Genomic DNA, 11,862 nt, shown 5'->3' with positions numbered 1-11,862 from the left:
TTTAAACCATCTGCAGTTGGTTAAATTTGAAGGTACAGAGGGAGATGGTTGTGTGTGTGTGTGTGTGTCTCCTGATGCCCTTCAGTTTCTAGTTTCCTCCCTGCCTCTGGATGAGGCATAAGCACACTAGGTACTGTGCCAGCTCTTCCTACACACCTAGCTGGAGTGATGTGTTCTTCCCTTGAGCTGTGCGAGGCCGTCAGGGCCGTGGTCAGCAGCCTTCAGGGCTCTGGAGCCCTGGGATCCAGGCTAACTTGCTTGTAAGGAAAGGAAGGAACGATGGGGCTGAATAACGTTTTCCGTGCATTTGACATGGGAATCAGGCATGCCAGTCTGTTGAGAGCCGGTGGCTGCTTGCCTGGGCGCCTCCATGCCCGGGCCGGTGCTTAGGGGGTGGCGTCTTCCACACAGGGAGGGGTCAGAGGCTGCTCTCCCCCGCCCCCTCCCCTCCATCAAGCTGGTTTCTACTCACAGCCGAGCCCTAGTGACTGCTTAGTATATTAAGGCAATTGTGTGCGTGTGTGCATGTGTGCGTGTGTGCATGCCTGTACTGGACACTGGGGCTTGAACTCAGGGCCTGGGCACTGTTCCTGAGCTTTTTGTTGTTGGTCAAGGCTGGCACTCTGCTTCTTCAGCCGCACGTCCACTTCCCAACAGTGAGGGTGGGGGTGGCTTTCATTCCTGCCACTCCTACACGTTGGCATTTTGCTGTCAACGCCCCCTAACTGAGACAGCTCTACAGGAAGTAGACATATCTACTTCCCACTCTGAATGTTAAAATTGACTTTGAAAAAAAGAAAAGAGGATTTACGCTTATTAATTGCTGTTTTGGCTTAAAACTGCCTCTCTGACTTACTAAGAACTTGAAAACCAATTATTGTTTCAGACAATCTTCCAATATATGCTATTCAAGACCATTATATGAAAGATGTAGGGAGGGCTGGCCTAGTGGCGAGAGAGCTTGCCTCGTATACATGAGGCCCTGGGTTCGATTCCCCAGCACCACATATACAGAAAACGGCCAGAAGTGGTGCTGTGGCTCAACTGGCAGAGTGCTAGCCTTGAGCAAAAGGAAGCCAGGGACAGTGCTCAGGCCCTGAGTCCAAGGCCCAGGACTGGCCAAAAAAAAAAAAAAAAGAAAGATGTAGGGGGCTGGGAATGTGGCCTAGTGGTAGTGTTTTGCCCAGCATGCATGAAGCTCTGGGTTCATAAGTATTTGAGAGACTGTCACTGAGGCTAGCCTGGGTAACAGTGACAGTTTCTGAAATGTTATTTTGTGAAGGTTTTTTTGTTTTTTACTAGCTTACATTAGTTTTAGCAGGGAATTCATTTTTAAAACAATGATTTATTAGCTGTACATGGTGGCTCAGGCCAGTAATCCTCGATGCTTAGGAAGGGAGGCATGGAGGATCCGTGTTTGAGGCCAGTCTAGGACAAACGTTCTCAAGGCTTTGTCTTAGCCAGTGCCAAGCGGGGCAGGGCAGAGCAGCCCGCCATCTTCAGTATGTGGAAAGCACAAACAGGAGGATGGCTGTCCACACCAGCCTGGCACAAACACAACACCTGCTTGAAAAATAAAGTAAGAAAGAGCTGGGGATGTGGTTCAAGTGACAGAAAGCCTACCTAACTAGCATATAGTCCTGAGTTCAAACCCCAGTACCACAAAAAAATTGATGAGTGTCATAAAGCTTATTTTCATAACTTTCCTTACTTTTTCTTTAGCCAAATTGTCAATATGACAAATTTGAGTTTAGTATTTATTTTGGCCTAACTGGCATACATTTTAAAACCATCGTTTTGTGATTTCTAGTAAGACCTTAACTGTGCTATAGAAAGAGGTCCATAGTAACAAATAAACGAGTTCCGTCAGTAACGATAAACACCCTTTGCGCTATGCAGCAGAGGTCAGTAGTAATAAACGAGTTCACTCAGCACCAATGCACATCCTTTGCGTAGAGGGCAAGTCCCGGGGCCTGTGTGTCTGCACACTCGTTACTGGAAGGAAGCCAAGCTTGCAGATGGCTCTATCCAGGTTTAAGGATGGGGAGGCCTGCCTTTGTGGGAGGGAAGCAGGAAGGCCGGGCCGATGGTGCAGTGGTCAACAGCTTGCCTAGCATTTGCAAGTCCCTGCGTTCCGTCCCTTGCACTATGCACATGTGTGCACATGCACGCATAGAAAACCTGGCTAGCGAGAAGCATTCTGCAGGTTTCAAGCCCACTGTGCTAATACCATGATGGGCAGGAACTTATAATTGTACTCTGACTTTAGGAAGGGCAGGGCTGTAGACTGCATGTAGCTGTTGAAGTAAGCGTAACACTGTTGCTCTGAAGACGACTGGAAGGTCCCACCTTATGTCTTACTTATATTCATTTCCATATTGAACAGGCTCATCCACTCTATTCACACCTGTGGAGGACCTGTTTCACACCAGACATTTTAGGTATAGCAGGAAAGATGTGTGATGCCTTTATATCTTCATGGGGCAATGGACTAGTCTGTGTGTGTGTGCGTGTGCACGCACCAGTACTGAGGCTTGAACTCGGGGCCTTGTGTTCTCATTTAGCTCCTTTTGCTCAGGGCTGGTGCTCTACCACCTGAGCCATGCTCCACTTGTATCTCCACTTCTGGCTTTTGAATAGTTAATTGGAGACTTGTCTGCCCAGACTAGCTTTGAACTGGGATTGTCGGGTCTCAGATCCCTGAGTACCTAAGATTACAGGGGAGAGCCAGCAGCGCCTAGCCAGTGTGCTAGGATGTCAGGTGCTAAGTGTGACAGGGAACGCCTGCCGGGCAATACGGAGGGCAGGAGGTGTGACCGAGAGGCATAGGCTTAAGAGGACACTTCTGGAAGAGGAGGCATTTATGTAGTGACACCCGGGCAGGACCAGTACGTCAACCTTGGCAGGAACTCTCCCTGAGATCAGAACTTCCAACTAGTTGACCTCTTCAAAGACAGAGCTTGCAGGGGGTCAAGTCTGCCTGGCCCTGGATGCATGCAAACAGCGAGAGGATAGACGAGGAAGCCGAGGGTTCCAGGGGCTGGGCGTTGGCTCGTATCCCTTTCAGCAGTAGAGGTCGGCTCTTAGACAGCTGTAGAGGCGGGGGTTGGTGAGCACCTTTTCTGAGCTGCACGAGTGCACACGGGAAACGCTCAGGTTTGGGGCCACGTGCGGCTTGACTCTCCTGGGATAAGCTGGGTAACACTGCTTTGGCCCTGAAGACGTAACTTACGTTGTGATGCATGTCACGTGGGTGAAAATGGACAGTGACAGTGTTCACCTATGAAGTAACTGGCTCTTCACATCAAAGCAGTTAGTGGGGTGACCTGTGGGGAAAAGGAATGTGTTGCCCACTATTTCCATGGCAGGTAGTATCTGCAGCAGAACCCAGTGCCCACACACTGGTGAAGCTAAGTGGCCAGTACAAGGTTGGTTGCTTTGTGTGAGGGCCTCATGCACGTGTGCACGTGGTGGTAGTGGGACTGGGAATTTGAACCCAGGGCCTTGTACGTACAAGTCAAGCAGTCGATCACTGAGCTCCAGCCTGAGCTGCGAGGAAGGTTCATGTGTGTGTTTGTCTTTAATAGTTCACTTCCTTCTGAGGTTTGATATTTTCCTTGAGGTGCACTAAAACGTGCTTATGACAACTTGCAAAACTGACTTTGCCTCTGCTTTGAGTTTCAAACCAACAGCACCTCTTGTAGTCTCTTGCTTTTGTGTAACATTCATAATTAAATTTATCCTCCCCACACAGGAATATTACTTGGAAAGCACTGTCATTTCACATGTAGTGAAGGGATTTGCTTGGATTACCCAAAGATTTCCCCCTCCATTTCTAATTACCATTGGCTCAGTTCAAATCTGTGAGGTTCTGTCATCAACTCCCAGCACTCGAGGCTGCACAGGAGGGAGAGGCCTGGCCCACACGGCAGGACCCTGCCCTCCAAAAGCACTCCCTTATCTAAACAAGAGCTCAAGACCCTGAGTTCAAGCCCCAGTATCGGCGTGTGTGTGCACGAATGCACAAAACAAAACAGACGCCTGGTATTGCTGTAAAAAATCTACTTTGCTAATTAGTCTAGTTTTTTTCTTCAGGTATCAAGATCTAGCGTCTTGGGTCCTTCAAAACAAACAAAAAAAAAGCCCATTGGGGCTGGGAGTGTGGCTTAGTGGTAGAGTGCTTGCCTAGCATGCATGAAGCCCTGGGTTCGACTCCTCAGCACCACATACACAGAAAAAGCTGGAAGTAGCGCTGTGGCTCAAGTGGTAGAGTGCTAGCCTTGAGCACAGAGAGGCTGAGGGACAGTGCCCAGGCCCTGAGTTCAAGCCCCAGGACTGGCAAAAAATCCAAAAGCAACCCTATTTTCTGGGGAATACCATTCTGGAACAAAGGGTCCAGCCGCTCCAGGGAGACAGTGTCACCGCGGCTGGATCTGGAGAGCCAGTGAGGCGTAGGGCGGGAGGGAGTGCAGCCGGTTTGCGTCCGCGTGACGGCTCCTTGTGTCCTGGAGGTTTGTAGCTGGTATCCAAGCTCGGTTATTTAGGATTCGTTCTTTCCAGCGGTGTAAAACCAAAGCGGCTGCCATGTCTGTTGATTCTTGGTGCCCGTGGGGAAGCGTGACTTGGCTTGAACGCAGTCCCTTAGCTCTTCCTCTCAAGGCTGGTACTCCACCACGAGCCACAGCTCCACTCCCAGCTTTTGAGTGATCAGCTGGAGTGATCTCATGGACTTTTCTGCCTGGGCTGGCTTTGAACCATTATGCTCGGAGCGCAGCCCCCGGAGCCGCTAGTATGACACGGGTGAGCCACCAGCACCTGGCAAGTTTCTTCATTTACCTTGCAGCTTTTCCGCTGTTGCTCCATGCGCAGAGGCTCCGTGTTCAGAGGTTTGGGAGGCGCTGGCCGTTCCTCCCCACCCCCGGCCTTCCCTAGAGCTTCACACCCAGGGGCACCTTAGGAACTTCGATTTCGATGTGCGGGTGCCAGGCCTCCCTAAGGAGGAGCCGGGGTGGGAGGTTTTTGGTGCATGTGCCCTCCTCCCCCAGGGTCTAGGCGAGGGGAAGCCAGGACTCTGGGTACTGCCAGGGAGACACGTGCACACGCTCACACACTCACCTTGTTATACACACATCAGAGAGAAACGTCAGTACAAGCAGCAGCTCCTTGAAATGCTGGGTGACGCAGGGAACAGCTCTGCACACAGACTAGATCAAATTCAGCATCACATGAGGCTAGGACACGCAGTCTGTGAGGCCACTCCCAGAGAGCATACAGGAGGGACTGCCGAGGCTCGCGCCTGAGGAAGGTGCTCCTTGAGGGGTGCTACCTACAACGTATAAATAAAAACTGGGCCTGGTGGTATACATCTATAGTCCCGCGAACCCAGCAGGCCGAGGTGGCTTTGAACCTGGATCTCCAAATCTCAGCGTTCTGGTGAGCCACTGGCATCCAGCTCAGACTATTTTGGAAATTGCCCTAAGCCGCCGCGCCTGGCCTCCCCTCCCCAGCCTTGGTGGCTTCAAACAGCGGGTGACCGCAAGACATGGGGCCCAACGCAGAAGCTATGACCAAAGACATTTTATTTTCCCTACATAAGTTTTAAAATAAAATACTCGAATGGAAAACATTTAGTACCGTCACGTTCCCGAACGTCAGCCATCCCCGTCAGCCTTCCGCCCGGGAGGACCCGGGCCGAAGCCCAGCACCGGACCCCCCACTGCTCCGATTGTACAAAAACGTTTCACTCTTCTGCTTTAGGAAATAGTATAACTTAAAATGTTCGTTTCCTGTATGACACATGACACCTGAAATCCAGTCCCACATTCATTAGTGTAGTTAGAAAAATAAAAGCCTTAAAAATTTCACGGTATGAGTTCACGGTGTTAATTGCATCTCTCTTCATTTTTAATTGGAAAGGTCTGGTAAGGTCATTAAGTCACTGTACATATCAATGGTTTGATTTTCACCTGCTTTGGGGATAATTCCCATCGTCCACTGAATGAATGTCTTTCAAATATTAATGAGCACACTGTAGTATTGACAAGCATCTTACGTCTGACACTGGTAGGAAGCGAGGCCACGGGAGGGAGGCCCAGATTCCCCCGGGTGACCCCACGGCCTCGGGGACAAAAGGACCTGGTGCTCGTGCCAGGAGGGCGCTGGTTGAGCAGAGGTGACATGATGCGTACACACGTGCGTGCAGCCATGATGGAGAAGAGCCACACAGCTGGCGACTGGTTGGAAGGAAAAGCTGCACCGGAGGAGACCAGGCCAGCAAGGTGCGCTGCGCCGGGAGGCGATTCCAGGAGGAGCAGGAGGCTCCGAGGGAGGCTCAGAACTTGAAAAGCAAGCGCCACAAGCTGAAATCAGACTGGAAAACTCACCTAGCGCTAATGCTGAGGGAGACATGCATGGCTCACATAAGGGAACATTGGACACACAAATTTGTTTTGGTACCCCAGAGATGCTAATTTGATTCTAAAAATTTAACCTTGTTATATGCTCTTTCGGGCACAACTTTCTGCAAACTGTTTCATTGGACACACCATTCACGCATCCTCTTGATGAACTTGGCAATGCTCCGGTCAGAGGCCATGACCATGCTCAAGTCATCTGTTCACACACCCATACTGTGAACCTGCAGAAGTGGCATAAAAGGTTTACTGGGAAATTGCTCTGTGAATGTGAGTGGAATTCTCTTTTTTGGGGGGTGGGGCAGTTCAGTGTCTTACGCTGGAATACAAACAGCAACTACTCACTGTTTTAAAAAACATGTTACCCTAGGTGCGTATTGATATACTCATACAAATAAATCCCACCTCTTCTCCCTTACTCCCTTACGGGAAGCCATGCCAATCCAAGCCTGGGCCACCCGAGAGGGCGGGCCTATCTGTACAGTTCAGATGCATTCTGAAAACTTAAAAAATTAAACATGAGATTTAATCAATATAAGTGTGTGTGTGTGTGTGTGTGTGTGTGCGTGCGCACACACGCGCACCAGTACTGGGGGCTTGAACTCGGGCCTGGGTGATGTCCCTGAGCTTTTGTTGCTCAAGCCTACCACTCTACCACTTGAGCCTCCGCTCCATTTCTGGCTTTTGGGTGGTTAGAGATAAAGAGTCTCACAGGCTTTTCGGCCAGGGCTGGCTTTGAACTGTAGTCCTCAGATCTCAGGCTCCCGAGGGGCTAGGATTACAGGCATGAGCCACTAGCACCCAGCTAACCAACCTAACTTTTAAAGTTCTTAAATAAGAAGAGGCTTTAATATAACTGGAACAATTCAGTTTTCTGGTGGTCCATGCATTATAGATGAACTAGTAACATGCATTATTTTACTCGACTGGTAAAGTTTATAAGTGTAAGTAATTTAAAGCCATTTCCTAAACTGTAAATTTCAATCAAATAGAAAACTACTACCAGAGCAGTCTTGAGGTATGACGTTAATTTAACATGGAAATGTTACTATTTTTTTTTTATGTGGAATGAAATGTGATAGTCATGCCTTTGATTAAATGGAGCTGCCATAGGTGTTGGTGACAAATCTGTTCTACAGCTTCCAGGAAATAACGGTCCACGTGCATTTAACTGTTTTTCAAACACCAGTGGTGATTTGAAAGGTTGCACGCTGCTGAGCACACTGGGCACAGAGGATAGTCCATGAACCGGCACAAGAGCTGAATGGTTTCGGTGCCAAATGCTACCTTGCAATGGACCTTCACAGAAACCCAGCCTCCACTCAACTCAGCTGTGCAAAAGCCATCAAAATTTTTGCTAGTCAGCAGTTTAACTTTTTAAAAATTGTTTTTTGAAGAGTTAGGTGTGTTTCTTTTAAAATTCATTTATAAAAATAAAGCTTAGTTTGAGATTTAAGTACCAAATTGTGGCTGAATTTAATTGTGATGGCTGCACTACAAAATTATGAAAAATGTAGCTGAAAATGGCCAGGTTGTAGCTTATTTTCCACTGGTCTCTCTCCTGTCACCATCCTTGTCGCAGTTGACAAAACTGTGGCTTTGTCCTGAAACTCCCACACAATTAACTCATTGATTTCCACTGTGAGACTACTGGTCACTCAATACATTCACGGAAGGGAAGGAAAGGCTGTCAGAGGCGCCGCGGTGCTGGGCCGGCCGCAGCGAGCTCAGAAGAAGTGGCTACCTCGTGCATAGGGATGCAGGCAGAGAGCCCCTTACGGAGTTCGTCCCTCATAACAACAATAACTTAAAACTTAGTTGAGAGTACCAGCAAGTCCGAGGTTTGTGCTGTGAGACAAAAATAGTCTGGGCCTCCCCGGGGACCTGGCTGGGGACATTATGTACATGAGATAGGAACACTGTCATGTGGAAATGCCAATATGACTTACTGCTTAGAACTGTGCTAACATGGACACCCCTGTCAGACCCACTTCCCGTGCCAGAAGCCTTGTGCCTTAGGCAGGAAATTATTTCAGGGATAGTAGGAACTGAACTAAGGGAGAAGTTTCTGGTTTTCACACCCACACACCCAAGAGCCAGTTCCAGGCTGCTATTTTGTCCTCTGTGAGTGCAAGGGCTGTGAGTGCAACTGGCTGACCTGCCACACCTCCTCAGCCAATAGGAACACAGCACTGAGTGTGGGCCCAGGCGAAGCAGCAAAGTCTGATCTAATGCAAATTCAAGCCTATGAAATACAACCAGGGGAAGGAGAGCCAGCGGGGCAGGGCTTCCCAGCCTGACATGGCTTCCCCTCGGGACACGAAAGCAACGAAGGCACGGGCTCAGATCTCATTGATAGTCCTCTCGGAAGGGCAGTACTCCGAGGGGCCTGCTGAGGACATGTAGAAGGACTGCGTTTTCCTTTTTAACCGGGCTCTCTTGTTGGCCAGCACCAGGCTGCGCCGGCTGGAGTTGATGATTTCCGAGATGAACTTTTTGCAGTCTACGCACACCTCCATGGTGCTCCAGTCCTCCATGAACTCCTTGGGAAACTGGAGTTCTTCATCTGATTTGTCTACCGACTTAGATTTTGAAGAAAACCTGGAGGAAAGAAAGCCCAAACTGCTCAGTATTCCTACTTAAGACTCTCTTGCAACATTAGGAGATCATGCCAAATATTAAAATTGTTGAGAAGGGATGGCATTACCCAAAAAGAAATGTACTCATTACATGATTTATGAAACAGTAATCCCTCCGTATAATGCCTTAATAATGACAATAAAATTATATTAAAATATTAAAATGGTTCTCAAAGCATTATGGAATGAGTAAGTAAATTGACCATGTCATGACCTTTGAAGGAAGGATTTTTTTAAAGTGGACACAATGTTCAAAATTATTTTTTTAGAAGACAGCAGGAACAAGGTACTGGTGGCTCAGGCCTCTATTTCTAGTTAATCAGCTCAGATCTGAGGATCATGGTTCCAAGCCAGCCTAGGCAGAAAAAGTCCCTGAGACTCTTCTCTCTGATGAATCACTAAAAAAAAAAAGCCAGAAGTGGAGGTGTGGCTCAAGTGATAGAGCCCCAGCCTTGAGAGTAAAAGCAAAGGGACAGTAATCAGGCCTTTAGTTCAAGCTCCAGTACCGGAAAACATGTTTTATTAAAAAATAACACTGAGGGGTCTGGGGATATGGCCTAGTGGCAAGAGAGCTTGCCTCGTATACATGAAGCCCTCAGATCGATTCCCCAGCACCACATATATAGAAAATGGCCAGAAGTGGCGCTGTGGCTCAAGTTTGAGGCAGAGTGCTAGCCTTGAGCAAAAGGAAGCCAGGAACAGTGCTCAGGCCCTGAGTCCAAGGCCCAGGACTGGCAAAATAATAAATAAATAACACTGAAAAGCTGGGCACAGGTGGCTCATACCTGTAATCCTAGCTACTCAGAAGGCTGAGATCTGAGGATCACGGTTCAAAGCCAGCCTGGATAGGAAGTCTATGAGACTCCTATCTCCAATTAAACACCAGAAATCCAGAAGTGATGAACTGGTAGAGAGCTAGCCTTGAGCAAAAGAACTCAGAAACAGCGCCCAGGCCGGAGTGTGCGCCTCATGACTGACAAAAAAACTAAGTCACTGGAAATTGTGCACTTCTAACATCTTTGGAAAACAGAGTCTCCAAGGTGTTTGCCTGATTATCATTCATGTGCAGACTGGGCATTTTAGGAGCTAAGACACAGTGCATGTGCTAATATCCTATTGATGACTCAGAAGGACTTTGGCTTGATTTTCCAGGGACCTGGTACCCTGTGTCATGATCAATAAATGCTGGATTTGTTCATGGAGCTCAGGCCAAAGGAAATGGAAATAAATCGATTTTGTTTGTTTGTTTGTTTCAGTGCCAGTATTAAGGCTTGAACTCAGTGCTATCCCTTAGCTTTTTCACTCAAGGATGGCACTCTACCACTTGAGTCACAGTTCCACTTCTAGCTTTTTGCTGGTTAGAGATAAGAATCTCACAGACTTTCCTGCCCAGGTTGGCTTTGAACTGCGATCCTTAGATCTCAGCCTGAGTTGCTAGGATTGTAGGTGTGAGCCACTGGAGCCTTACCAATTTTTCTTTGTCCTATGACACATCTTGAAAAGCTATCTTTTGGTCAATGTTCTTGTCATGTGTGTTTTTGTCACATAGGCCCCTGCCCCATTCTCTAGATTTGAGAGAGTGGTTATTTGGATTCAGAGTAGAGCTAACTAAATCAACAGCACTGTAAGTTTTGTTTTTTTTCATAAACTGTGAGGTAACTAGGGATCATTTATTTTCTCAACTAATGCAAATATGAAAGGCCAGAAAGGTCTAGGAGGTTGAGGGGAAGCAGGAAAAAGGAGGGCTATTGTTTCAAACTCACCGATGATATCTCCATGAGCCTGCGTCATGAAGAGGTGTTTCAGAGTACAATGAGCCCAAGAACAAGGCAGGTGTCTGGGGCTGAAGCCTCATGCTAGGCTCTTCCCTGACAGCCTGGGACCTGAGCTAGTCTTCCTCCTCCCTCTGTGATGCCCAGCAAAGGGACTGATACTTAGGCTTTTTTTTTTTTTTTGGCCAGTTTAGAAAACTGGTAGTTTTAAGCATAAAGCTTTTACTTCTGCCTTTACCATAATGAACTTCTGTAAACACAGGGTTTCTTTCCAAACTGGAGGAGAAAAGAAAGATTCAACCTGTGCCAGTGAAAACAAGGTCAGTTTTTTTTCTTTTTTTTGCCAGTCCTGGAGCTTGGACTCAGGGACGGAGCACTGTCCCTGGCTTCTTTTTGCTCAAGGCTAGCACTCTGCCACTTGAGCCACAGCGCCATTTCTGGCCACTTTCTATATATATGGTGCTGAGGAATCGAGCCTAGGGCTTCGTGTATAGGAGGCAAGCACTCTTGCCACTAGGCCATATTCCCAGCCCAGACACAATGGTTACTTCAAACGTGGGGGGTGGGAAAGAACAACTATATGATCGAGTATCCTTTGGGCAATTGGTCATTATCCTCTGAAGAGTGACCTTTGAGGAAGCTTTGGGGAGCCGCCGAACACTTCTTCCAGTCTCTGCCAGCACAGAGGATGCCTGGAAGACATCCGGCTTACCTGGCAATGCTCCGGAGTGGCCGGTGGTGGCTGCTGGAGGGCTTTTCAGGCCTCAGACAGCTGTCCCCTCTTTGCAAGGCAGAAGGTCCCAAGGAGAAGATAGGGAGGGTGGAGTATGGCTTGGAGGGCAGTCGCATCTATCATCCCCCCACAAAAAAAAAAAAAAAAAAAAAAAAGGAGAATGAGCAAGACTAGCAGAGGCAAAACATGGACACAAATCTCATTTAACTGAGCCGGACTTACCTTTTTGCAACACTGTGAGCACACGGGCCTGTGTACAAAAGCAGAAGCATTAGATGGTGTGACGTGAAGGACGTGAGCATTGT

The 11,862-nt window shown here is 48.1% G+C and overlaps 1 protein-coding gene across 3 annotated transcripts in view; it reads right to left on the bottom strand.

The window, feature by feature from the left end:
• Nucleotides 1-7,108: 7,108 nt before the first annotated feature.
• The window catches only part of Spire1 (spire type actin nucleation factor 1), a 175,713-nt gene continuing 170,959 nt past the window's right edge, over nucleotides 7,109-11,862 (bottom strand). For all 3 annotated transcript variants that reach the window (XM_048363613.1, XM_048363614.1, XM_048363615.1), the window contains 3 exons: nucleotides 11,780-11,807; nucleotides 11,537-11,673; nucleotides 7,109-9,014 (listed from right to left, as the gene is read on the bottom strand). In XM_048363613.1, the coding sequence (XP_048219570.1) occupies nucleotides 8,756-9,014; nucleotides 11,537-11,673; nucleotides 11,780-11,807 (424 nt within the window). In that variant the 3' untranslated portion in view covers nucleotides 7,109-8,755. The remainder of the gene's footprint in view (nucleotides 9,015-11,536; nucleotides 11,674-11,779; nucleotides 11,808-11,862) is intronic.

This window comes from Perognathus longimembris, chromosome 15 (genome assembly GCF_023159225.1).
Source record: "Perognathus longimembris pacificus isolate PPM17 chromosome 15, ASM2315922v1, whole genome shotgun sequence".
NCBI lineage: Eukaryota > Metazoa > Chordata > Mammalia > Rodentia > Heteromyidae > Perognathus > Perognathus longimembris.
The sequence above is the reverse complement of the archived record's forward strand: the minus strand, read 5'-3'. Positions and strand labels throughout refer to the sequence as shown.